We start from the raw sequence: 27,530 nt of genomic DNA on the forward strand, positions 1-27,530 counted from the left end.
ATTTGAGGCTGATGGCTTCTCATACATATTGGAGAGTGCTGCCATAAGATCTGCCGTGGTCTTCTCCTTTGCAATGTTAAAAGCAACATTGCGGGTTAACGTCAAACGAATAACCCCGAGGGCTTTTCTGTCCAGAAGATTCCAATCTTCTTCCTTCATACCCTCCGGCTTCTTCCCCGAGAGAGGTTGATACAGATTTTTCTGATACAGATAATCCTCTATCTGCATTTTCCAGAATCCGAAATCTGATCCATCAAACTTCTCTATTCTCACCTTTCCCTCATCTGCGGCCATGGCTCCCACTTGAATCTGACTTCCTCTAGATCGTTTCACGCTCTGATACCAGTTGTTGGGAATTTAAACGCCTAAACCCCTAATGCAACAGAAACGCAGTATAGAGAAAAGTACACCAAGATTTACGAGGTTCGGCAACTGCCTACGTCCTCGGGAGCCACACAGTCAATTTCTTATTGAGCTGAGCAACCGAAACCCTAGGGATGGGGTTTCTTTTATAGGCGGATGAGGAGGAGGAGCTGGCGACAGCCTGTCGCCAGCGTTCGCTTCGACGCCAAACTCGAGCGAACGCAGAGGTCGCTTCGACGCCAGCTTCGCACAAACGCAGAGTTCGGACCCCCCCCCAAAAAAAAACGCAGAGCTCGCCATCGCCAAACGCAGAGTTCGAACCGCCAAAACGCCAAGGTCGGAACGACGTTCGCCTGGGGGGGTTCTCCGTCGACTTCGCCTGCGTCATCTCCGAGCTCGTCGGAGCTCCTCGCCAGAAGACGGAGGTGAGTTTGGTCTACACCCAAACTAACATTAAACTTAGGGGGTGGATTGTTAAGGCGGGGTTCTAATAGTGAAAGTTGTGGGGGTTATCTAGTAATCATCCAAAGTTCATAGGGATTTTCTCATACTAAGCATATAAGTTATGTAATTATCATCCTTAATTATGTGGTAATGACCAAACAAATTGACACATTTTCTTGGCCGGCAGAATTTTCACGAGTTTCTCGAGAGAAAATGTTTTGGGAATACAAAAAGAGTGAACAGGAATGGGTCTTGGGTCACCCCACCAACATCACGTTGGTCAGCAAATCCATACCCAACCCAAGAAATTGACTATTCTTTCTTTAAAAAGTTTGACTCTAATGATCAAATATAAGTCTCATTTCTAGGAGATTTCCCAAGTCAATAGCCAAAGTCAGTAATTTAGGTTGCTTTGCAAATTGGAATAGAATATGTGAAGCAATAATTGTTTGGTGATATAGCTAGGTTGGCTTCTAGATCCATGATCTTAGCAAGGAGGGAATGTCAACTTATGTGACCCTACAAAACAACCAAACCGTTTAAAATGTGGACCATTAGCCAACATTTTAGCAAAATTTCGATAGGATATCATGTGTGTCTGTACACACCCGCGTGTGTGTATATATACATATACAGATACATATACATATACATATACATATACATATATATATACTAGTTTTTATGCACGTGCATTGCACGTGGTTACATATCATAATTATTTATTTTTAGTTTGTTTCCCTACTAAAATTTAATCTTTGATTTCAATTTGATAGTTTTTACTCACTTATGTCTCTAAAATTTAATATTGTGATTATGTATCTTCTTTAATGTTTGTTTGAATGGGCTACACCCAGAAATTTAAGTTTCATATTGATAATTGAATTAACACAAAACCAACAGGAAGCTAATTTGAATATTCATGTTATTTGGATCGACATGAAAGAAAGTTTTACCTATAGAAGTATAGTGTTGCAAAAGTAAAAAATTATTTGAAAAATAGCATTATAATAACAAGAGGAATAATAAAACCAATAAGCCTAGACGATTGATTAGAAGTGGCTAAAACGGTACAAAAAAGAAGATGGATTTTATTCCTAATTATTGATAGACTTCATTAAAAACTATAAACTAAATATTAATACTAACTCTATTATACTTTTATATGATAAAACGTTCACAAAACAAGTATATAAAAATATTTAAAAATTCATGAAAATCTCTTCCAAACATTTCTAATTTTACTCAAAAAATTATGCTATTCCATAATATATTAAGAAAATATTGTCTTTTATTCATCTGTTTTATTTTTTATTGAGCCGAGATCAAGCCTTCTTCAATTTTATCATTTTCTAGGGTAATTTTTGAGTGGTGTCTTCATCATCTAAGTTAATTGTGACATCAAGGTGGACTTGGATTTCTCATGTTATTATCTTTCTCTGGGCTCATTTATCATTTATCTTCTCATTTAACTTTACAAGTAATTTGAATGAGAACAAATGTCAATGAGAATAAATGTTAATTTCACATATATAATAATTTTTCTGTGTTTTCTAATTCATTATTTAAGTTAAGTTAGGATTGACCTATTTTTTCTTTGCAATAAATTATTGTATTGTGCACCTAATAAAAGTTTCTACTGTGTCAAACAATGTTACCTTTACAACGTTCTAAGTCATCAAAGATTCTATAATATTTATCATTTGGACACTCATTATTAACATCTATATCCACCTTCTTGTTGCGGCCTTTGCAAGCGTAAAGCCGCAGCTCAAGTCTACTATAACTGGTAGTTATTTTTGCATTGAATGTGCAATAGCGTATTTGTATATTAGTAAACTTTTTTCTTAAGTTATGATAAGTAAGTAATATATGTATATATTTTTTCCACTATAGTGATTTCCCACTTTTTGTCTGGCTTGTTAAGTAAGTATTATGTGGATATCTTTTGTCAATTATAGTGATTTTCTTCCTTTTGTCTGGTTTGTTATATCTCATAATATAGTTGATCAATAGCTTCACGTTAGTTGCTATTGCAATGTCATCTATATTTAATTATATAATAAGTTTATGAATCCTTTACTATTTGAAGAATAAAATATAAAATCTTATAAGAATTACTAATATTTCTTGTATCTTCTATGAAAAATACTTCTTGATTGGAAAAAGTTATTTAATACGTTCTTCAATGGGAAACCAGTTGGCTCTTCTTTGACAAATATGCCTCTTGTTAATATCAATTCAAGTGATTTATATAAGTTTATGGATTTTTGGTTAATTTCATTCACTTTTCCATTTAAAATGAAAACAGTTAGATCCTTTTGAAGGATATCTCTGAACCTTTTAATAGTTTCTCCATATGTAACTCATTGTATTTTTTTTACCCTGTGAATATTATTAACATCAGAGAATATTTTTTTGCCATGTGAATTTTACTAACATCAGAGAATAATGTTTATAAAATATAATTAGTTAATGCTAAGCTATTATATTACAGCCTTTTATCAATTTTAAGTGATTCTTCTATCAATTAATGCTACTGTAAGTGTCGGAATACTCGACGTGTATATTTTGTAAAAAAATTCAAAATGGTGCTAGTATCCATTAGAGGAGAAATAATATTTGGGTGGTGCTAGTATCCATTAGAGGAGAAATAATATTTGGGTAGGCTAATCTCTTTTTAACCAAGCTGTATCACCAATCTCAAGGAGAGTAGAGGAATCCCTAAATATTTACTCCTTATATATATACATATTAGTATCACTTTGTTTGTAAAAAAATTGTGAGGTGCGTGTTTCTAGAAATTTATTTCTTTTTGTTAATTACTCTTATTAAAAAAAATACCCCTGATTAGTAGAAAGCAAATAATTAAATAGACACTAGAAATTAAATGCAGAGAGATATTGATTTTTTATTATCTTTCTAATATATTACAAAATATGAAAGAAAGAAGATGAGATCTTGGGTCTCCAAATAATGTTCCAGAGCCCTCCTCCCTTTCAAAATAAAAAATATTGAGGACCTTGTCGTTGTTGTTTCAAACTCCAACTCTCACTTTCTTTTCAATCTCTCTGCCCTTTCTCTATCTTTTCTGTCGTTCTTTTGTTATACTCTCTCCTGAATGGCAAATGATGTCTCAATTTATAGGAAGACAAGGTGAAGTTATCGCAAGGTGTTTGAAAGGGATTGTTGGGGGAGTTATTATAACTTTCTTATTGATACTTCCTTATCAAGATTGTTGCATTCGTTTATCATAACGAATATTTCCTTTGCCTTTCACTTCTCATTTATCTATCAGCTTATCTTTTTTTTTATTTCTTAAAATAGGTGTTATGTGGAGCCTATATACCTTCAAGCTGAAATTAGGTGTGTATTTTTTTATTTCTTAAAATAGGTGTTATGTGGAGCCTATATACCTTCAAGCTGAAATTAGGTGTGTAGGGTGAGTATCCTCGAGTTAGATTTTATTGCTAGGAGCCTATATACCTTCAAGCTGAAATTAGGTGTGTAGGGTGAGTATCCTCGAGTTAGATTTTATTGCTAAGGTTTATGATCACATGATAACACCAATATATTGAAATTGACATGCACCATCAAGTTTGAGAATTTGGTTAATATGAAGGGGTGAGACATGTGCTTTTGTATTGGATTAACAGAGGGTACATGTACTCTCAAACTTACATGAGGTGTTGTCATCCTCACATTGATTTTGATTTATATGAGGTATTGTCCCTCACGTTAGTTTTAATCTATATGAGGTACTATCATCCTCATAATAGGTTTCATTGACAGGACTTGTTGAGCTCATCAAATTTGACAACCACAAGAGGAAGACGTGCATCTCTGAATTAATTAATATAGAAAGCCTACCTTCAAGTTAACTTGTATATGAGCTGTAGGTATTCTCAAATTAGTTTCACTTTCAAAGCTTATCAAAAGGTATTAAACCCTTTATGGCTTGTCATAAATTTTTTTTGTGCATCTACATCTACCTCTGTATTTTTGATATTCCAACTTAAGAGTAAAACTATATGCAATTACTTTTATTTAGACAATGATATTAAATTTTAATCTATCAATATATTTTTCAAATTTTATGGTTTTTTATAATTTTAAACTTTTGAGGGTGTTTCTATAATTTTTTATAACTTTGAGGGTGTTAATTGCAAATATTAACACTTAGGGGGCTACTACTAATTTCTAGATTTTATGTTTGTTGTTTTATGTTTTGAAAAGTCAAGATGTTTTGTGTAATTTTAAACTATTAATGGTGTTTTGTGTAATTTTTAAAACTTTTTAGTTTTTTATAATAATTTATGTATTATCTTTCTCTATCATCCCTAAGGTTTAATTGATACAACAAAGAGCTTTTTACGGTGGAGAAAGGAGAATCTATGTTCAAGTTTGATGGTTGTTATAGCTTTTCAAGTGGTGGAAAATAATATCTAATCATTAGCAGATAAGTGTCACATATTATGCATAATCAAGTCAACATCTCAAGACAATCAGAGGGCCAACTCGGTTGACCCGACACGCCGACATCTTGCAAGGACGACTCGAAAGGCATCACATGTCGATGACCTGAAAGGCGTCAGATGTCGACGACCCGAAAGGCATCACATGTCGATGACCTGAAAGGCGTCAGATGTCGACGACCCGAAAGGCGTTATGTCATCTCCTGGATGAGTCGACTGCTTAATCACTCCACTTGGCCGATTCATCAGCCGACACCTTACAAGGATGACTCAAAAGGCAATATTTCTCGACCATCCGACAAGTAGAAAGGCGACGAAATGCCTCGAGCCTCTCTTGTGCACTGATGACCAATCACCTCACAATAAATTCCATTAAATGCATTATGGACGCCATCATTCATCCGCCCCTCATAATATTTATGACACATCTGACCACGTCGGCATCGCATACCCCCCATTACTTCGCATTAAACACCGAAGTGACCTCTCATCCACTCGTTTGCTGACACCTGTAAAGCTGAGGCTAATGTGGCCGCCATCCTATACTCGGCCGAAATTACCCATCTACCCTCCTGCCCTATTATAAAAAGAATTACTATTTTCAATTACAGGGCAAGCTTTGACTACTACTCTCTAAGCTTAAGAACTACTACTATTTTCAATTATAATTTGTTACTTGTGCAGGGAAGAATAACTTTCTCAAGAATCAAACATTCTGAGAGTTAGATGACCTCCTTTAACTCAATTAATCCCTTATTTCACTATGTGATTTCATACATCAACAATGGTAATCCCTAGAATTCATCTATATTGTTCGCAAGTTTTGAGGTTTTTTTTTATAATTTAAACTTTTGAGGGTGTTTTCATAATTTTTAAAATGTTAAGGATGTTAATTATAAATTTTAAATTCTTCAGAGGATACTGTTAATTTCCAAATTTCATGTTTGTTATTTTAAGTTTTGATATGTGATGGTGTTTTGTGTAATTTTGATTATTTGAGAGTATTTTTTGCAATTTTTGAATTTTTTTGGGTTTTTTGTTATTGTTGTAATATTTTATGTAACTTATTAATCTTATTTTTTAATTATTGAGTTATAGGTAATTCATGTGGGATTAAGATAGGATATAATTATGATTATGATAGATTAAGATTTAAATAAAATATTTAAAAAAGTTAAGGGTAATATTGACCAAGGAAAGATTTTTATGAACACGTGCTTTTAAAGGAAGTATGATAAATCTTTGAGGGTATTTTCATAAGTTTTGAAACGTTAAGGATGTTAATTATAAACTATAAATTCTTCAGAGGATACTGTTAATTTCCAAATTTCATGTTTGTTATTTTAAGTTTTGATATGTGATGGTGTTTTGTGTAATTTTGATTATTTGAGAGTATTTTTTTTGTAATTTTTAAAACTTTTTTGGTTTTTTGTTATTGTTATAATATTTTATGTAACTTATTAATCTTATTTTTTTAAAATTATTGAGCTATAGGTAATTCACATAGGATTAAGATAGGATATAATTATGATTATGATAGATTAAGATTTAAATAAAATATTTAAAAAAGTTAAGGGTAATATTGACCAAGGAAAGATTTTTATGAACACGTGCTTTTAAAGGAAGTATGATAAATCTTTGAGGGTATTTTCATAAGTTTTGAAACGTTAAGGATGTTAATTATAAACTATAAATTCTTCAGAGGATACTGTTAATTTCCAAATTTCATGTTTGTTATTTTAAGTTTTGATATGTGATGGTGTTTTGTGTAATTTTGATTATTTGAGAGTATTTTGCATAATTTTTGAAACGTTTTGGGTTTTTTTGTTATTGTTATAATATTTTATGTAACTTATTAATCTTAATTTTTTAGTTATTGAGCTACAAGTAATTCATGTGGGATTAATATAGGATATAATTATGATTATGATAGATTAAGATTTAAATAAAATATTTAAAAAAGTAAAAGGATTAAGATATGATATAATTATGATTATGATAGATTAAGACTTAAATAAAATATTTAGAAAAGTGAAGGGTAATATTGACCAAGGAAATATTTTCCCAAATTCGTGCTTTTAAAGGAAGTATGATAAACTTTTGAGGGTGTTTATATAATTTTTAAAATGTTGAAGATGTTAATTATAAATTTAAAATTCTTTAGAGGATACTGTTAATTTCCAAATTTCATGTTTTGTTATTTTAAGTTTTGATATGTGATGATGTTTTGTGTAATTTTGAATATTTGAGAGTATTTGTGTAATTTTTAAAACTTTTTAGGTTTTTTTGTAATTGTTGTAACATTTTAAGTAACTTATTAATCTTAATTTTTAAAATTATTGAGCTATAGATACTGTTAATTTTAAATCATGTTTGTTATTTTAAGTTTTGATATGTTATGATGTTTAGTGTAATTTTGAATATTTGAGAGTATTTTGTGTAATTTTTAAAACTTTTTGGGTTTTTTATTATTGTTGTAATATTTTATGTAACTTATTAATCTTATTTTTTTAAATTATTGAGCTATAGGTAATTCACGTGGGGATTAAGTTAGGATATAATTATGATTATGATATATTAAGATTTAAATAAAATATTTTAAAAAGTGAAGGGTAATATTGACCAATGAAAGATTTTTCCGAACTCATGCTTTTAAAGGAAGTATGATTAAGGGGATTTCATGAAACCCGTGGTAATTTTGGACATTTTTCAGTTAACCACCAACATTTTGAAAATGTCACTTAGGCCTAGTAAGTTCAGCAAATCCAGAAAACTTGCAAAATATTTACTTTGTTCACTTAGCTGCTATGTGCTGAGACAAACCCGGGGCCCAATAGAGCAATGTACCAATGATTAGTAGAGTAGAAGTATAAAATGAACACACAGATTTACGTAAAAAACCCTCTAAATGAATTTAGGGTAAAAACCACGGGCAAGGATAAAAGAATCCACTATGAGAAAAATTTAGGAGTTATAATCTCTCTTTCTACGGAGAAACTCTCTCTATTTTTATCTCTTTCTCTCTCCCTCTCTCTTTTTTTACTCTTAATTGGAGACACTGGGATGATCATAACTTAACGCTGGGAAGAGCTATATATAGGTGAGTTTGTGATAGGTGCGCACTGTTACTACAGTAACATTTACCGGGTCTATGGTTGGTGATTACTGTAGCAGGGTAGGTGTTTATTGTTGACACTGTAACTTTCCATCAATCTCTCACTTGAAGATTTAATTGAGTATCAATTATGCAGCCAAAGAAGCGGTTCCTTTGGCGCCGCAGTCTCCACTGCTGCGGCCAGAGGAACAGTTCCACCCACGTTTATAACTATTTACCTTTGCATTAATGCATGTTTTTCATAAGTAGTGGGCATATTTTCAGGGTATAACTACTCCTCCACGTTACTACACGTTCTTCCTCAGTTATAGAGCCACGTGGACCCCACGAAGATGCTAAAAACCATCAGCAAATCACAAGAAGACGCCCCATGAATACGCGTGTCACAGTCTACTGCCGCGCCTACGCGCGTTAGTAGTCACTGCTGCATGTACGCGCGTCAGTGGTGACTGCCGTTCCTACACGCGTCAGTGGTGACTGCTGCGCCTACGCACGTCAGTGTACATTGTTACATGTATTCATGTTGTTCTTCTATGTTATTTCACCTGTTTCTTTGCCTCTTTTGGCTTTGGATGGTCCCCTCTGATTTAGATAACGACATTCATTGTCGAACTTCATTGTCTTCTCTTTATCTTAAGCTATGTTTGGATATCTATAAGCATTTTTAGACGCCTACACTACTACTATTTTTAATTACAATTTGTTACTTGTGCAGGAAAGAACAATTTTCTCAAGAATCAGACATTCTGAGAGTTAGATGACCTCCTTTAACTCAATTAATCCCTTATTTGACTATGTGATTGTTAGACCCTAGAGGGGGGAGGGGGTGATTAGGGTCTTGTGCTAATCTAATCCTATTTTATGCCAATTAAAACTTATTAATAAATTATTCTTGCAAGATAGATATACAATATGTTATGAGCAAGAATATGTAATATGAACAAAGAGAAATATCCTAGCAATGAGATATACTATAAGATATATGCGAGGATATACAAATAACACAAGGGTAAACAGTCTAAATTAGATAGTGGGCAATATAAGCAACAAACAATATACAAAGGCGATATAAGATATGAACATAAAAATAAGTGCGCCAAAGCAATCACAAACAAACGATATGTTCACAAAGTTCGGTCCACCACTTAATCTACGTCTCCGCTTCTCACCTCGAGGAGATATCCACTATCACAACCGGGTTTTCTACGCTAATCCGAACAACGTTTACACCTCACAATAGCACACTCTTGCATTCACACTTTACACCCTCGCAAGTGTTGGTCTCTAGTCTGTGTCTCCCTCAAGTGTTAGGAATTACAACCTACCTCTAGGCATTACCACCTACCTCACTCCTCTTGGGACGACCCCGTCTCTCACCATACACTCCTCTCGGTGTATAAGTGTATTACTAAGTGATCTTCACAAATAGGCTCACAATACAGCAAATGATTGTTCTCTAATATGGATGAGAACACAATGAAAGCTCACACTCAATTGTCACAACTCTCACCAACCCAAAGATACTATATATGAAAATACAATAAGCTCAAGTGGGTGTGTGTAAACAATGAGTGAAATCAAATCAACTAAAATACAATAAGCTCAAGTGGGTGTGTGTAAACAATGAGTGAAATCAAATCAACTAAACTCAAATATAAACACTAGCTTAATAGAATGATAATCAAACAATATAAATTCAAAGCTAGAAATTGAGTTTAGAAAACTTCTCTATAGATAACAAGAGATAGGGAGAAGAGTTGAATGCTCAAACACCAAATAAATGATCTCCACTTGCCCTTGTGGAATTCTTCACAAACCAAACCCTTAAACAAACTTAAAACCAACTTAAACTCTTTTAAAACTTGTTTAAAACATTTCTTAGATCCTTTTAGAACTGAGGTATAAATGGGGTATTTATATGAAACCCCAAAGCCAAGAGAAACCAAGAAAAGACCAAAAAACCAACCTAAAAAACGGCTCTGGAAACTAGCCGTTGGAATATGAATGACAGATCAACAGTCCACCGTGGGAAATGCGCGGTTGACTGCAAGCAGCTCAGAAACAGAACTTTGGCTCTGGACATCAACCAGTCGACCATGACGGTTGACTGCGGAACTCTCTGGATTGCATTCGATTGACCACGAGCCTCTAAAAGATCGACCACGAGCCTCTAAAAAATATCCCGAGTCTCTGGACTCAAGGCGGTCGATCGTGGTGGTCGACTGCAAACAGATACATGGATTTAACAGGTTTTGAAGCAGTTTTCTGATTTTAAAACCCTATTTAAAAATATCAAAAAAATTCCAAAAATTATAAAACTTTGAAAAATGATTGTAGACATGATAATAAACATGCTACAAAAACTGATTTTCAAAAAAGATCTCCCAAATGAAAAATATCATCATTTGCAAAATAGTCCAAAACATAAAAATGTAAACACATGAGTTTTGACATTTTATCTTAACCATATTTTGAAACATTATAAAATGATTTTGTAGACTTAATAAAAGATGTATATGATTATTGTTAAGTTCAAAAACTGAGAATACAATATTTTCACAAAATTGCATATTTTGCAAACTTTTCAAAAATAATAAATATGATTTCATTGAACAAAATAAAATTGTTATTGATGAAATCATATATATGCATATAAGTATGAAACAAGAAATATATTTTCAATTGTATTCAATTGTTTCATATTAAAACTTGAAAACTATCAAACCAAAACATATATGTATATATATAACTATATATATACATAGAAACCACAATTAAGATGTGTGTACATGATTGAGCTTAAAGTACTAACACGCATAATATAAAAACCTAAACTAAATATACCCAAGCTTGTAATCTTCAATGAAGCTCTATCTTGGTACACTTACGGATGAAACTTGAACTTGGATCTTCAACGTGAATTGCAAGGCTTCATACCACAATTTCGCCAGCCTCCATTGGATATGATCGTGAATGCGCAATTCCATCCATCCTCCAACATATTGTTTGTCTAGAATAAATATAAAAAACAAACACTAGACAAACAATATTAGATGTAAATTATTTATAAATCATCATCAAAACAAGAAGGCCAACAGTGATTTCATACATCAACAATGGTAATCCATAGAATTCATCTATGTTGTTCGCAAGTTTTGAGGTTTTTTTATAATTTAAACTTTTGAGGGCGTTTTCATATTTTTTAAAATGTTGAGGATGTTAATTATAAATTTTAAATTCTTCAGAGGATACTGTTAATTTCCAAATTTCATGTTTGTTATTTTAAGTTTTGATATATAATGGTGTTTTGTGTAATTTTGATTATTTGAGAGTATTTTTTGTAATTTTTTAAACTTTTTGGGTTTTTTTGTTATTGTTTTAATATTTTATGTAACTTATTAATCTTATTTTTTAATTATTGAGTTATAGGTAATTCATGTGGGATTAAGATAGGATATAATTATGATTATGATAGATTAAAATTTAAATAAAATATTTAAAAATGTTAAGGGTAATATTGACCAAGGAAAGATTTTTAGTGCTTTTAAAGGAAGTATGATAAATCTTTGAGGGTGTTATCATAATTTTTGAAACGTTAAAGATGTTAATTATAAATTATAAATTCTTCAGAGGATACTGTTCATTTCCAAATTTCATGTTTGTTAATTTAAGTTTTGATATGTGATGGTGTTTTGTGTAATTTTGATTATTTGAGAGTATTTTGCAAAATTTTTGAAATGTTTTGGGTTTTTTTGTTATTGTTATAATATTTTATGTAACTTATTAATCTTATTTTTTTAGTTATTGAGCTATAGGTAATTCACGTTGGATTAATATAGGATATACTTATGATTATGATAGATTAATATTTAAATAAAATATTTAAAAAAGTAAAGGGATTAAGATAGGATATAATTATGATTATGATAGATTAAGACTTAAATAAAATATTTAGAAAAGTGAAGGGTAATATTGACCAAGGAAAGATTTTCCCAAACTCGTGCTTTTAAAGGAAGTATGATAAACTAATTTTGAGGGTGTTTATATAATTTTTAAAATATTGAGGATGTTAATTATAAATTTAAAATTCTTCAGATGATACTGTTAATTTCCAAATTTCATGTTTTGTTATTTTAAGTTTTGATATGTGATGATGTTTTGTGTAATTTTGAATATTTGAGAGTATTTGTGTAATTTTTAAAACTTTTTAGGTTTTTTTGTTATTGTTGTAATATTTTATGTAACTTATTAATCTTAATTTTTAAAATTATTGAGCTATAGATACTGTTAATTTCAAATCATGTTTGTTATTTTAAGTTTTGATATGTGATGATGTTTAGTGTAATTTTGAATATTTGAGAGTATTTTGTGTAATTTTTAAAACTTTTTGGGTTTTTTTATTATTGTTGTAATATTTTATGTAACTTATTAATCTTATTTTTTTAAATTATTGAGCTATAGGTAATTCACGTGGGGAAAAAGAGATATTTGCTATTTTAATTGGTGGTTATAATTTTTATCATTTATGTTTACTTTTTGTTTGTATTAATGTGACGTGCAATTTTATAGATTGGTCCATTCCCCTCTTATATCCAAATATAAGAGTGGAAGTTGCTCTAACGGGTGGAATATCATAGACTTGTTATGATACTCTTATTACAAGTCACTAGTATTACAAATTTGTTTCCATTTTAACATGATATGGATAATGCTGAACATGCATCTCATCAAACATTAGTGGGACTTAAAATGCTATATATGATTGGTTTGACCGTAACAGCTATTTGTTAGGAGACGATATTATTTATATATCAGTGTCATGGTCGCACTATTAAATAACTAGAAGAATTTGGCCATAGTCTGCAGAGTAGTTTAGTCTTGTTTAATTTGAACTGGTCAAAGCAGAAAACTATTTGAAGTGATAATCGGAGTGAGGTGGGAGATGAGAGACGATTAATGTTTTGGCGAGTAGGTTGGCTTCTAGACGCATATATACGTGGTCTCGGCATACAAGAAAACGTCAATATTATTAACGTGTTGTTGTTGGGTATCGTTTTCGCTTTTTATTTGTCAACATTATTAACGTGTTGCGTAACTCTGTTCCTAGAATGAGACAACCCCCTAAATTTCTTCCCACAACGGATCCACACCATAAATTTGTAGGATTTCTCCACGGCAAAACAGTAAAGGCATTCACGTCCCTGTCCTAGAAAGAGACAAACTGAGCAAGAACCGCGGGTTTCATAATTAGATGATGCTCTTTTGCAAAGACATCGCGTGCACATAAACGCCCAAGTGTTCCCCCAATATTCATGGAGCACATTACGGATTGCTCCTACATACTTATGCTCAAGTTAATTAACTCCTTAATTAACAAATGAAACCGAATGAGTATTCATTTTTTGCATGGTGACATCTGAAACCAAATGAGATCATTCTTCTGCACGTAAGAGCAACTCCAATGGGGCTGCAAAACTCCAATTTATAGCCCCATGGAGCTCCAACCGGACTCCAATTTTTGGAGTCCGGCTGCAAAAACAAGGATTCGGCTGCATATTTGGAGTTGGAGCTCCAAATATGCAGCCCCCCTCCAAACCACTATTCCCCCTAAAAATTTACAATAATACCCTTCTAACTAACTAATTATTTTTAGATATTCAACTTAAAATCAACATAAGTTTATTTCTACTAATTATTTTTAAATAAAAATTTTACAGTTGGAAATGTTTTGTCGATACCTTCAAAATGAGACTAATATTGAATAATATTAATTGAAATATAAAATTTCAAGAACCAAGTAATTAAAAATGAAAAGTCATTATTTCATTAGTAAAAAAAGTTACATAGCTTCATTTCCATGTCTTTCCCACAAATGTTCAATCAATGCATTTCGAAGTGCAAAATGAGCTTCTTTGTTTTTCAACCTCTTATGTCGAGCAAGAAACCGTTGGAATCGTTCAGTTTCCGTTATCTCCATATTTTCAGCATTCGGAATTGATTGTGGAGTTGAAATGACAACATCTTCTTGCTCGTCGCGTTCATCTTCGACAATCATATTGTGCATTATAATACAAGCAGTCATGATATCATGCAGAGTTCGTTTATCCCAAAAACGGGCTGGCCCCTTGATGATAGCAAATCGTGATTGGAGAACACCGAATGCCCGCTCAACATCTTTTCGACATGCTTCTTGCATCATTGCAAAATATTGTTTCTTTTTATCATCGGAATTAGAAATGGTTTGAACAAGTGTTGGCCATTTCGGATATATGCCATCGGCCAAATAATAACCGACATCATAATTTTTTCCTTGAATTGTGTAATGAGCAGGAGGAGCAATACCTTGTGATAGATTGTCGAACAAATTAGACGACTGCAATACATTAATATCGTTATTGGATCCTGGTAAGCCAAAGTATGCATGCCATATCCATAGATCATATGATGCTACTGCCTCAAGAATAATGGTTGGACCTCCATGACGACCTGAGTATTGTCCTGCCCATGCTGTTGGACAATTTTTCCATTGCCAATGCATACAGTCTAGACTTCCTAACATTCCTGGAAAACCTCTTTCTTCGCCCTTTTGCAATAACCTTGCAACATCGTCGACATTGGGAGTCCTCAGATATTCAATTCCATATACTTCTACAATTGCTCTGCAAAATCTCTTTAAACACACAATTGCAGTTGACTCACCGATCCTAACATATTCGTCAGTACTATCTGCTGATGTTCCATACGCCAACATGCGAAATGTCGATGTAACTTTTTGTAAAGTTGATAGCCCAAGTTTGCCGACACCATCCACCTTCTGTACGAAGAAGTTGTCATGATCACGTACCGCCTCAACTATACGAAGGAATAAACTCCTGTGCATCCGGAACCTTCTACGGAATAGGCTTGCACCATATGTAGGGTTATCATAAAAATAGTCATGGTAAAGTCGAGAATTACCTTCTTCCCTCCCGCGATTGATCACCAAATGACCAGGAACTGAGCCAATACGCTTTGGCCGCTCTGCCTCTTGAGAGAGATAAGTCATTATTTTACTATTAGAGGCATGTACACGAGCTAAGAGTTCATCTTCCTTCTCCCATTGTGTCATATCTTCCTCCCAATCTTTAATGTACTGAGACCATATTTCGTCGTCAGAAGAAGAAGAAGAAGAAGAAGATGGTAGTTGTGACGGTCCGGCTCCATAGTTCATTGATGAAGAAGTTATTTATAGAAATAATCATATAAGTTCTGAGTTATTTAGAGATGGATGTAATGTCATTATATAATATGACTCCCCGCATTGGATTCTTTTCAACATTGGCTTCTCACCCCCACATTGGATTCCTTTTGTGTTGGAGACTCCCCATATTGGATTCTTTTCAGCATTGGTTTCTCACCCCCACATTGGATTTCTTTCGTGTTGGAGACTCCCCACATTGGATTCTTTTCAGCATTAGTTTCTCACCCCCACATTGGATTCCTTTCGTGTTGGAGACTCCCCACATTGGATTCTTTTCAGCATTGGTTTCTCAACCCCACATTGGATTCCTTTCGTGTTGGAGACTCCCCACATTGGATTCTTTTCAACATTGGCTTCTCACCCTCCCATTGGATTCCTTTCGTGTTGGAGACTCCCCACATTGGATTCTTTTCAGCATTGGCTTCTCACCCCCACATTGGATTCCTTTTGTGTTAGAGACTCCCCACATTGGATTCTCCTGGTGTTGGAGACTCCCCACATCTGATCCCTATATAATACTTGCACAATTTTCATATCTCCACCACAACTCTTCTTATTCTATATTCATAACTCTTTACATTCCTCCTTAGATTATGGCATCTAGTCGCGGAAAATCTTTTTTACAAGAAGAATACCAAGTTTTATGCGCCACGTGGCTCGAAATTTCTCAAGATCCAGTCATGGGTTCTAATCAAAAGAAGGACAAGTTGTGGGAACGAATTTCTGCTTTATTTCATGAAAGGATTTCCAATATTTGTAATGCTCAAAGGACTCCAAAGTCTCTTTCATGCCGAATGCAATTAATTATGAAGGCCATAAGTAAATTTCGAGGATGTAGACAAGTCGAGCGCTTAAATCCAAGCGGTGCTTCTGAGCTTGACATTGTAAGTATTTTGCCTAACATATATAAATCTTGATTATCATCTACTATCATGTTATTAATAAATGTTTCTTCCTCTCTTATGGTAGATTAAACGTGCTAGGATAATATTTGCAGAAGATCCAGAAGAGAGAAAGCGGTTTCTATTTGATCATGTTTGGTCAATTTTAAAAGATGCAGAGAAATGGGCAAATATAAGTGTCAGATCGCCTGCAACTTCCAAAACTTCAAAGTCCCGCTCATCTCAGGGATCAGATTCAAGTTCTCCTGTCGTCGACTTAAATGACGATAATGAGGAATATACTCATAATGACGAAGATATGATAACAAGTCGACCGACAGGAAGGAAGAAAGAGAAGATGAGGAGGCGACAAGCAATTGAAAAGAACATCGACTTTGAAACTCTCAATAAAAATAATCAAGAAATTCTTGATGTTTTTAAAAAAAGTGATGGACAACGAGAAAATGATAGAATGATAATGCACCAGATTATGATGTTAAGGGCCGAAAACGAAAAGAAAAAATTAGATATTCAAAGGGAACGCCAGGAAAGTAAGATTATGTTGATTAATCTTGATACTATTACTGATCCTTCGGAACGCGAGTATTTTCGAATTAAAAAACAAGAGATTTTAAATAGAAACACAACCGGAGGTTCTTCATCTGATATTCCTAATCCTGAATATAGTTATGCAGGAAGTCAATACGGAATATCTGACTACAGAAGCGGTGGATATGGAGGAAATGACCTGCCCGATTTTTAGTTTTTTTCATGTACTTTATTTTCATGTACTTTCTTTTTCTATGTAATGCCGCTGAATGTAATATATAAAATTTCATCATTCGGAGTAACTGTGAAGGTTGTTCCAAATATTATGCTATATTTTCTGCTTTTTAAAATTTAAAGGCTCTTATCTATGTCTTATTATCAATTTATTAAAGATAATTACTTTTATTTAAATAATGAGTATATTATATATTATACTTTTAGTATTAATTTATAATATATTTTATATTTTAAATTAATTCATATAATTTTTTAACATTTTATATTTTTTATATTTTCAAATCTATTTAAAGTTTAAATAAAAGAAATCAATTAAAAATGTAAATAGAGGTTCATATAGAGGAGATGGTTGGAGTTACCCTCCTCTAAAAAAGCATATGCCCAAGAATATGCTTTGGGGAGGCTGCATTTTGCAGCCTCCCCATTGGAGTTGCTCTAACAAGTAAAAGAGGAAACTGGAAAAAGAGTTAATTGTAGACGCACCTGCTGGGATTAACTACTTATTAGGCGTACACATTTTGATTATCTTCTCTATTCATGCAGGTGTCACGACGACAATGGCAAATCCAAGATTTTTATAAAGTTGTGTCACTATCAACAATTAAAAACATTTACAATTGTCCTCAATAAGTTTTCATATTTTTTAAAAAAGGTACATAATCGCATTATTAATAGCACTATCAAATACACCGTTCTCAAAATATGTCATTAACCATGGTTCTAAATACATCGTACATGTGTCACTAATCACAGGTTCTCCGTTTCGAACCTTAAAATTTTAGGGTGACTTTTTTAGTAGGTAAATTTGAAGGAAAAAAGCCCTTCAGTTTGAAAGTTTCTCTGATAACTGCCATTAACTTTAGACCTGTCCATCCGGGCCGACCCGGCCCAGCCCGGCCCGGAAATCCGAGCCCGGGCCGGGCAAAACCGGAGCCCGGACCCGGACCCGGGTACCCCGGGCCGGCCCGAGTTTTTTTATTTTTAATTTTTTTTTAAATTTAAAAAAACAATAAAGCATAAAATATACATAAAAATTACAAAAAATAACATAATTTTTTTTAATTAATTGAAATGACATAAATTACAAGTACAAAAAATTATAAAAATAAAAAATGATAAAAATAAAATTTTTATTAATAATCATGTCATTCATATATTATACATAAACAAATTGTAAGTACTTATAGAAATTACATAAACAAATTGTATTATACATAAAAATGTATATAAAAAATATAAATTATATATATATTTATATATATATATTTATATAAGAGTATAAATATATATACACATATATTATACATATATAAGTATATTTATATATATATACACATATATAAACATAAACTTATATGTACATATAAAAGTATATTTATATAATAGTATAAATACATATAGGAGTATAAATATATATTTATATATCTATACATATATATAAACATAAACTTATATGTACATATATAATTATATTTATATAAGAGTATAAATATATATATACACATATATATTATACATATATAAGAGAGAGTATACTTATACATATTGTTTGGATCAAAAGTTGATATTTTCATTAGTGACGAACTCATTACAATTTCAGCCATTACAATAAGTTCAAAAAAAAAAAAAAAAAGTCGATCTTTTTATAAGATCTCCTTTACACAATAAAAATAAAGATTACAACTCTTGTCAAACAGCGCAACGGACGTTTATCACCCGCTGCTTGCGTGTGATCTTTACCTGTGCCGGGGACGTTAATATCCGTGGACCGCCACGGATCAGATCCGGTTGACAGATTGGTGATCAATGCTCTCGCTTCACGAAGGAAGTGATTGCAGTAGCGATGATTTTGACTAAGCAAAATCACGGCTCTTCTCGGGATTTAAGACCAAGCTTAAATCCGGAGGAATAGGGGACGGGTCTCAGATCTCTCAAACTCCACTCTTTATGCGCAGGAGATCACCAAGATCTGCTAACCCTTGCTGTAAATTCGTGTTTCCACTCTCCAATTTGGCAGCACTTCGCCCCCTTGATCTCCTCCCCTCGAAAAATGAACACTAGAAATCTTATTTATAGGCTTGGTTGACGGTTTCTTCAGATCAAAACGAGGGATCCCCTCTATCTTCAGTTAGCAACTGCATAACCACTGTATCAGAGCAGCTGGAACTCTCAAATCCCGAAAGAATCCATAAAAGAACCGAAAAGACTGATTCTGGTGGCACGGCCATGGCCGAGCCACTAGTCTGACCGGATCGTTTCGATGCGTCCCGATCACCAGAGGCTTTTGTGGTTTTCTAGAGTTCGGCTCGTTCCCTCGTTTGTATGTATCTCATTGCTTCGCCGATCGGTACACTTCCTCGATTCGCTTTGCGCGTTTCGTGAACGTGCGGATCGTTTTGACGGTGGCTAGGCTAATTTTTAGGTTACTTGGCTTGCCGTTCCGATGGCCGGTGAGTACACGGGCCACTTGGAGGTGGCCGATGAGTGCATAGGCTATTCAGTTCGCCGTTTCGCTTCATGTGTTCATCGGCATCGGATAATCCTCTTAGACTTAGATAGTGGCGTTCATCACCTTCTCTCTGTCTCGAGCTGTGTGTGGATACCTATAGGCATTTTTAGACGCCTACAGATACCCCCTCCAAAGTATTTCAGACTCATTCTTTTATAGAGGAGTCTAGAATGCTTTGGATATGATAGGCCCCCACATTCAGTCGGTGTCAAAGGACCTATGAACTGTTTCAATTCTTGACTTCCTCAGTCTTCAGTCTATCCAGTGCTTTGTCGAATAGATAAAGTTCTTCCGGCGCTGCGTTTATCGTCTGACCATTGTCGAAGTCTCGAATCGGAATTGGTGAGTTAGTTTTGGCTCGTGTCATTGAGTTGACCTTGAACTGATTATCTATGTCGCAACGCGTTGACCGACGTTGATCTAGGGCTACGCGTTGCTCGGCGTTGGCCTTAGGGTTTTGTATCGATCGGCGTTGACTTTCATCGTAACGTGTTGACTGGCGTTAACACAGTTTATACCCGTACGTTTGCTAGAGTATACACAGTTTAAGCTCTTAAGGCATTAGAGCGTGACAGTCCTAAATATTGGGCTGCAGGACCAACTATTAAAGCTGATTCATCTGCACATGTGGATCTTATCCCGAAGTCGTTGGATGCTCAAGTCACGAGACCAACTAATGAAGCTGATACGTCAATGACTCACATTCATAGAATTTTTAGCAAATTCTCAGCCATCAACAGGTTTGATTAGCCTTTACCGACAACCGTTTGAGTCGGGCTAGCATGCAAGTTGTCTAGACCCGTTCTGCACGTAACGTTGTGCTAAAAGAGTTAACTCTTTTAGTGCTACGATATTGAATACGTAGACTTCGTCTTTCTCACGGGAATAAACTACCCGGCAACGCGTGTTAGACGCTGACTTAGGATTTTTTGGCAAATCCTCATCCTTCAACGGATTTGACATGCCTTTACCGATTACCATTTGAATCGGGCTTGCATGCGGATTGTTTAAGTCCGTTCCACATGTAACGTTATGCTAAAAGAGTTAACTCTTTTAGTGCTACGATATTGAATACGTAGACTTCGTCTTTCTCACGGGAATAGACTATCCGGCAACGCGTGTTAGACGCTGACTTAGGATTTTTGGCAAATCCTCAGCCTTTAACGAATTTGACATGCCTTTACCGATTACCGTTTGAATCGGGCTTGCATGTGGATTGTTTAAGTCCGTTCCGCATGTAACGTTATGCTAAAAGAGTTAACTCTTTTAGTGCTACGATATTGAATACGTAGACTTCGTCTTTCTCATGGGAAGAGACTACCCGACCGCATGTATCAGACGCAGACTCAGGATTTTTGGCAAATCCTCAGCCATCAACGGATTTGACGTGCCTTTACCGATCACCGTTTGAATCGAGCTTGCATACAGATTGTTTAAGTCCGTTACGCATGTGACATTGTGCTAAAAGAGTTAACTCTTTTAGTGCTACGATATTGAATACGTAGACTTCGTCTTTCTTACGGGAATAGACTACCCGGCAACGCGTGTTAGACGCTGACTTATCTCTTCTTAGGATCTGGGATAAAATTCCCTGTGCGTGTAAGGCGCAGATTTTGTCGTTATGAATAACAACCTGCCATAATGTTGAATATGTGGGCTTTTGTTCTTTTTACGGTCAAGAACTAACCGGCAACGCGTGTTAGACATTGACTTATCCCTGCTCAGGATTCGGGATAAAATTCCCCATGCATAAAAGGCATGGATTTTTTGTCGCTACGATGCTGAATACGTAGACTCGGTTGTTTTTTACGGGAACGAACCACCCAGCAACGCGGGTTAAGCACTGACTTATCCCTACTTAGGTTTCGGGATAAAATACCCCAGACTGGTATTCTGGTGTCTTCTTCAATCGGTAAAAGACTAAACCGGTGACACGTGTTAGATGTTGACTTATCCCTGCTCAAGATTCGGGATAAAATTCCCCGTGCGTGTAAGGCACGGATTTTGGTGTTATGAATAACAACCTGCCACAATGTTGAATATGTGAGCTTTTGTTCTTTTTACGGTTCTGCCACAATGTTGAATATGTGAGCTTTTGTTCTTTTTACGGTTAAGAACTAACCGGCAACGCGTGTTAGGTATTGACTTATCCCTTATGTGAGCTTTTGTTCTTTTTACGGTTAAGAACTAACCGGCAACGCGTGTTAGGTATTGACTTATCCCTACTCAGGATTCAGGATAAAATTCCCCGCACGTGTGAGGCGCGGATTTTGGTGTTATGAATAAAAGTGATGTCTTCTTCTGGGACAAAGACGAACCCGATGCGGGAGAGGAAGAATTTTATATTCTATCTCCCAAATCTGAAGAGGAAGAATTTTATATTCTATCTCCAGTCACAAAAGAAAACTCAAAGTGGGATTTCCACTTCAAGAATCCAGTAAGGTGAAACTAAGAGTGGGATCTCCACTCCGAGAATAAAAAACATTCGAATAATCCTAATTGTCGGAAGGTTTGATTATCGAACTAGAGGTAGGTTTCTCGTTTATCGAGAGTGAATTGTGGTTCTGACCTTAATGTAGAAAGGTTTGACCAAGCGGGAATTTAAGGTGATCCTAACTATCGGAAGGTTTGATCACTCGGTTTGAAAGTGGACCTCTTGTTCATTGGAAGAATCGAGAGGGGATTTTGGCTGTGGCTCTAACTGTAGGAAGGTTTGACCGAATGAGACAGTGAGAGTGGGAGTACAAATTACAGTGGGAGTGTTGATTCATACAAATCACTCAAAGGGTTTTTGGTGTTAAGTGATAAGGACTTAACACGAAGGGGTTTGATAATTCATCAAGGGTTGACAGATCAAAATTCTAAGCATTATATCCAGACTCTAACCTTGAAAGTATTGAGTGCACGAACATAGCGCAAGTTTGAATGGATTAAACAGGAAAGAATTTTGGTGGTCCCACCGTTAATTAGTATGATCGGTGGGGGATTCTGTGGTAGGAGACCGTGAGTCGTCAAACACCAATGAGAGTTTTGTGAGGGAAAATTGATCCAATAAAGTGATCGAATCTCATCTCAGCAAAAGAATGTTCGGAAATCATAATAGGAGTTTCGTGTTTATCACTTTGTTCATAATGATCGGGTTATCCATAAGAATATTACATTTAACATTCTTCCGAGAACTTTCCGTTACATGAATTATCCACCCCCAGCTTTCTTTGCAAAACTGGGTGTAACGAGGAGTACGTTATCCTCAGCCGCATGTTCGGGTTATCCTTAAGAATATAAGATTCTCTAGGAACTTCCCGTTACAGGAACTTTCCGTTACATAAATCATCCACCCCCAGCTTTCTTTGCGAAACCGGGTTTAACATTATAGTTAGTGGGATGAGCGAGAAGCAGTTTATACTCGTATACTCTTTGGAGTATCAGAAGGAGCAGTTTATACTCTTATACTTGTCGGAGTCTTCATTCAGCTTAATTTAGCGTTATAACGCCGGCTTCAACCAAGGTTTGGATGCTATTCTTAAGAGCGAAGCAAGCCTTGGTGGGATGAAGGATCCTCCTGTGATATGCACAATACTTTGGATCCAAAATGTTATCAGCTTCCTCCTGATTTGTGATAGGTGGAAGCTTGATCTTGTTGTTTTCAAGGAGAGATTCAAAAATGGCTGGAACGTCTTCGTCCTTGAAAGAGTACTCTTTTTGGAGTCTCGAATCCGAAGTCTTTTACTGTCTCCGGGATTGTTGTTGTGATGTTTGACTAGCATCAACATCTGCTACAGGTGTCTTTCCCTTACCACAGGAAGCAAAGTTCGAGTTTGAAGGATTATCCGTCGATTGGCTCCTCTCGGTCTTCTTCCTTAAGAGGAAGCGTTCGGCTTGTTCACCGTGCACCTTCAAGTCTTTCTAAGTGTTGGACGATGCGACTCCCATAACTTCTAATATCTCAATAGATAGGTTGTTATGACATGTCTGGAGGATGAAGTCCTCCGTGATCGGATCTCGATAGTTTATTACTTTATTCCGGAAGCGCTTGACGAAGTCGTCGATCGTCTCGTCGTGTTCTTGCTTCTCATCAAAAAGTATCCTGATGGATACCTCGTCATCGTCATCAAAGAAATTGCTGAGGAATGAGCTCTCCATATCGTCCCAGTTGTTAATACTTCCAGGCTTGAGACGACGGTACCAATCGAAGGCCGACCCCCGAAGGGTACCAACGAATGACCGAACCATCAAAGCTTCATTACCGGAGATCATGCCCAAGTAGGACTTAAAGTAAATCAAATGCTGAGTGGGCGAACCCTTCCCATCAAATATCGGTCCTTTTCACCTCTCGACCAGACATCAGAGCGTTGATTTTGCTCTCGAGATCTTTCATTTTCTCATCCTCGCTCGTATCGGGGCTTGGACGATTCTTAAGAGGAATAACGGGGCCACCCCCAGTGTTGTTATTATTGGTAGGACCACCCCCAGCGTTTTGGTCAAGGGGAGGGTTCTCAGTATCGAGACGTTCATCCACATCTGAATCGCTACCTACTTGGTGAGCAAGGTTACGATGGCTGGATTCACCGAACTGATTGGACAGAGCCCGAATTTGCTAGTCATGCTCTTCCCTCATTCGTAGCATAGCCATTTCCATTTTGATCTTGAATGCCTCTTTCTGTTTGGTCAGAGCATCCTCGAGAATTTTGGCGATTTGCTCAGTGTTGACCATGAATGCCTCGTGCGATTGTCCTGGGCTAGACACCGTTTGGTCAGAAACGACTGCAGAGTTGGCATCTGATGCTTCATCATCGGAGGATAATCCCCTCTGCATTCTCAGATAATCCCTTTGTCTAATAGTTCCCGATCGCAACCGGGTTAGACGATGCAATATAAGCGGGTCAGAGCTAGAAGGTCGAATTGACTTTCCCTTATCAGCCATATTTATTGTGACTTCTGGGAATTCGTCACCTTGAATAGCCGATCGCTTTTTATGGAGACGCTTTGGTCTGGACTTGGCCATTCCGTTAGAGATCCTCTCGAATACCGAGACCCTCTGCGGAGCGGTCTTGGGGCAGCTACACGCTGATAATGCTGCCCTGATAAGTTCGGCGCACGGGCAGTGAGAGTTTGTTTCTCGGGTATATCTCTTCCGAGACTTGTTCATACCCCCAGCCCGATAGTACAATTCATCGGTCAGATGACCGGAGCAACCTATCGTGTGTTGACACGACTCCCCTGGTATAACATCGTCGTCTGACGAACACGTTTCCTTCTGAGAGCTTGCTGCCTTATTGGCGTTCTTAAGAGTCACGTGGTTGGAGCTACGCTTTTGGGAGCGCAAGCTTTTGACGGGCTCTTGGTCTTCAATTCGCCGTCCGAGGTGATCAATTGCAGGGGTTTTCCCATTATACAAAGGCCCTGACTTGTTGCGAGGGCATGTGCGACCCCCAGCTCGAGTGGTTGCTCGGGGTTCAGTCACCGGACCCAAGCGTTCTTTAATCGGAACTTTGCCTCGATCCTCGTGCAAAAGACCCAGGCGATCCGTCATCCTTATCTTGAAACGAGACGAGTCTCTGTGGTCGTGAGGCTTCACCGAAAGTGCGGAATCTATTGGGACAGGAATAGGGGCCGTCGGAAACTCAAAACAATCCGCGGGAGGTGAACCGTACGCGAACCAAACCGAACCGCGTGCGAACCGAACCAAACCGGGTGCGAACTGGCACAAACCACCATTTGGTGGCTCGGTTTTGGCCGAGCCACCAGATGGTGGTTTGCATATTCTGGCAGTTCCGGGCGCTGTTTGACTTGTTGTCGACGCCGTTTCGGACTTTGGTTTCCAGACTTGGCGTGGTTTCTGTGGCTTTTTGATCACCTCCTTTTGCTTTAGCTTCTACGCTTCTCACACGAAAATTCGTGCGTGCGCGATCAAGGCACGACGCTTCTGAATGCGCTCCTCGGGGATTAAGCGGGTCCATTTGACTTGGATCCACTCATTCGCTGTTGGTTTGGAGGAGAGGCAATTTATCTACTGCTGGGGAACTTGGTGCCTTCTGCGTTTCAGATCCGCCTCATAGCCAATCCCATCAACAGGCTCCAAAACCTTAGCAAATCGGCGCGCAAGTCGTTAGCGCTGCCTTTTGCGTGCCCTCTTTGATAAGGTTAGCGCGGATACAGCGGTTATCTCCTTGATTAAGGAGGAGTCCAGATCTGTAGATCCGGCATCGTTGGAGGCCGGAGGGGCGTTGCAAGGTGTAGCTACCGTAGCAACGGGGGCTTTGATCTTCCTGCGCTTGCGAGGGGCAGAGGATCTGGAGGAGGAGGATGACAGATACTCCTCGAACTTCAGTTGGTCAAATTCGTACTCGACCACTTCTTCAATCGGGATCTGGATCCGTGGTTGCGGCACGACAGCTTCGGCAGCGAAGCTGTTGGCTCCCACTGTGGTCGCTAGCTTGTTTGGGTCAAAAGTTGATATTTTCATTAGTGACGAACTCATTACAATTTTAGCCATTACAATAAGTTCAAAAAAGAAAGAAAGTCGATCTTTTTATAAGATCTCCTTTACACAATGAAAATAAAGATTACAACTCTTGTCAAACAGCGCAATGGACGTTTATCACCCGCTGTTTGTGTGGGATCTTTGCCTGTGCCGGGGACGTTAATATCCGTGGACCGCCTTGGATCAGATCCGGTTGACAGATTGGTGATCAATGCTCTCGCTTCACAAAGGAAGTGATTACAGTAGCGGTGATTTTGACTAAGCAAAATCATGGCTCTTCTCGGGATTTAAGACCAAGCTTAAATCCGGAGGAATAGGGGACGGGTCTCAGATCTCTCGAACTCCACTCTTTATGTGCAGGAGATCGTCAAGATCTGCTAACCCTTGCTGTAAATTCGTGGCTCCACTCTCCAATTCGGTAGCGCTTCGCCCCCTTGATCTCCTCCCCTCGAAAAATGAACACTAGAGCTCTTATTTATAGGCTTGTATGATGGTTTCTTCAGATCAAAACGAGGGATCCCCTCTATCTTTAGTTAGCAACTGCATAACCACTGTATCAGAGTAGTTGGAACTCCCAAATCCCGAAAGAATCCATAAAAGAACCGAAAAGACTGATTCTGGCCGATTCACCGAAGTGGCTCGGCCTTGGCTGGTTTGGCCCGTGGCCGAGCCACTGGTCTGACCGGATCGTTTCGACGCGTCCCGATCGCCAGAGGCTTTCGTGGTTTTCTAGAGTTCGGCTCGTTCCGTCGTTTGTATGTATCTCATTGCTTCGCCGATCGGTACACTTCCTCGATTCGTTTTGCGTGTTTCGTGAACGCGCGGATCGTTTTGACGTTAATCTATACGCTATTTTGATGGCCGATGAGCGTGCGGCCCAATTGGTTTACCGATTTGATGGCTGGTGAGTACACGGGCCACTTGGAGGTGGCAGATGAGTTCATAGGCTATTCGGTTCGCCGTTTTGCTTAATGTGTTCATCGTCATCGGATAATCCTCTTAGACTTAGATAGTGGCGTTCATCACCTTCTCTCTGTCTCGAGCTGTGTGTGGATACCTATAGGTATTTTTAGACGCCTACACATATATATACTTATATACTAAGAGAGAGAGTATATATATATATATATATATATATATATATATATATATATATATATATATATATATATTATATATATATAAGAGAGTGTATACTTATATATACTTATATAAGAGAGAGTATACTTATAT

General features: G+C 36.5%; 2 protein-coding genes across 2 annotated transcripts; one reads left to right on the top strand and one right to left on the bottom strand.

Moving 5' to 3' along the window:
• Positions 14,237 to 15,607, bottom strand: LOC109835333 (putative nuclease HARBI1). The gene has a single exon (XM_020403311.1). The coding sequence runs from the start codon at positions 15,605 to 15,607 to the stop codon at positions 14,237 to 14,239; it is 1,371 nt and encodes a 456-aa protein (XP_020258900.1).
• LOC109835334 lies at positions 16,318 to 17,281 on the top strand. The gene is made up of 2 exons (XM_020403312.1): positions 16,318 to 16,521; positions 16,607 to 17,281. The coding sequence occupies exons 1-2, from the start codon at positions 16,318 to 16,320 to the stop codon at positions 17,279 to 17,281; spliced, it is 879 nt and encodes a 292-aa protein (XP_020258901.1).

Source organism: Asparagus officinalis, chromosome 3 (assembly GCF_001876935.1).
Source record: "Asparagus officinalis chromosome 3, Aspof.V1, whole genome shotgun sequence".
In the NCBI taxonomy this organism is placed as follows: Eukaryota; Viridiplantae; Streptophyta; class Magnoliopsida; order Asparagales; family Asparagaceae; genus Asparagus; species Asparagus officinalis.

Excerpts from the sequence above, each read along its gene's own strand:
- LOC109835334 (XM_020403312.1), top strand. The coding sequence starts at position 16,318 with ATGGGTTCTAATCAAAAGAAGGACAAGTTGTGGGAACGAATTTCTGCT. Across the intron at positions 16,522-16,606 it reads GTGCTTCTGAGCTTGACATT|ATTAAACGTGCTAGGATAAT; the intron begins GTAAGTATTTTG and ends CTCTTATGGTAG.
- LOC109835333 (XM_020403311.1), bottom strand. The coding sequence starts at position 15,607 with ATGAACTATGGAGCCGGACCGTCACAACTACCATCTTCTTCTTCTTCT.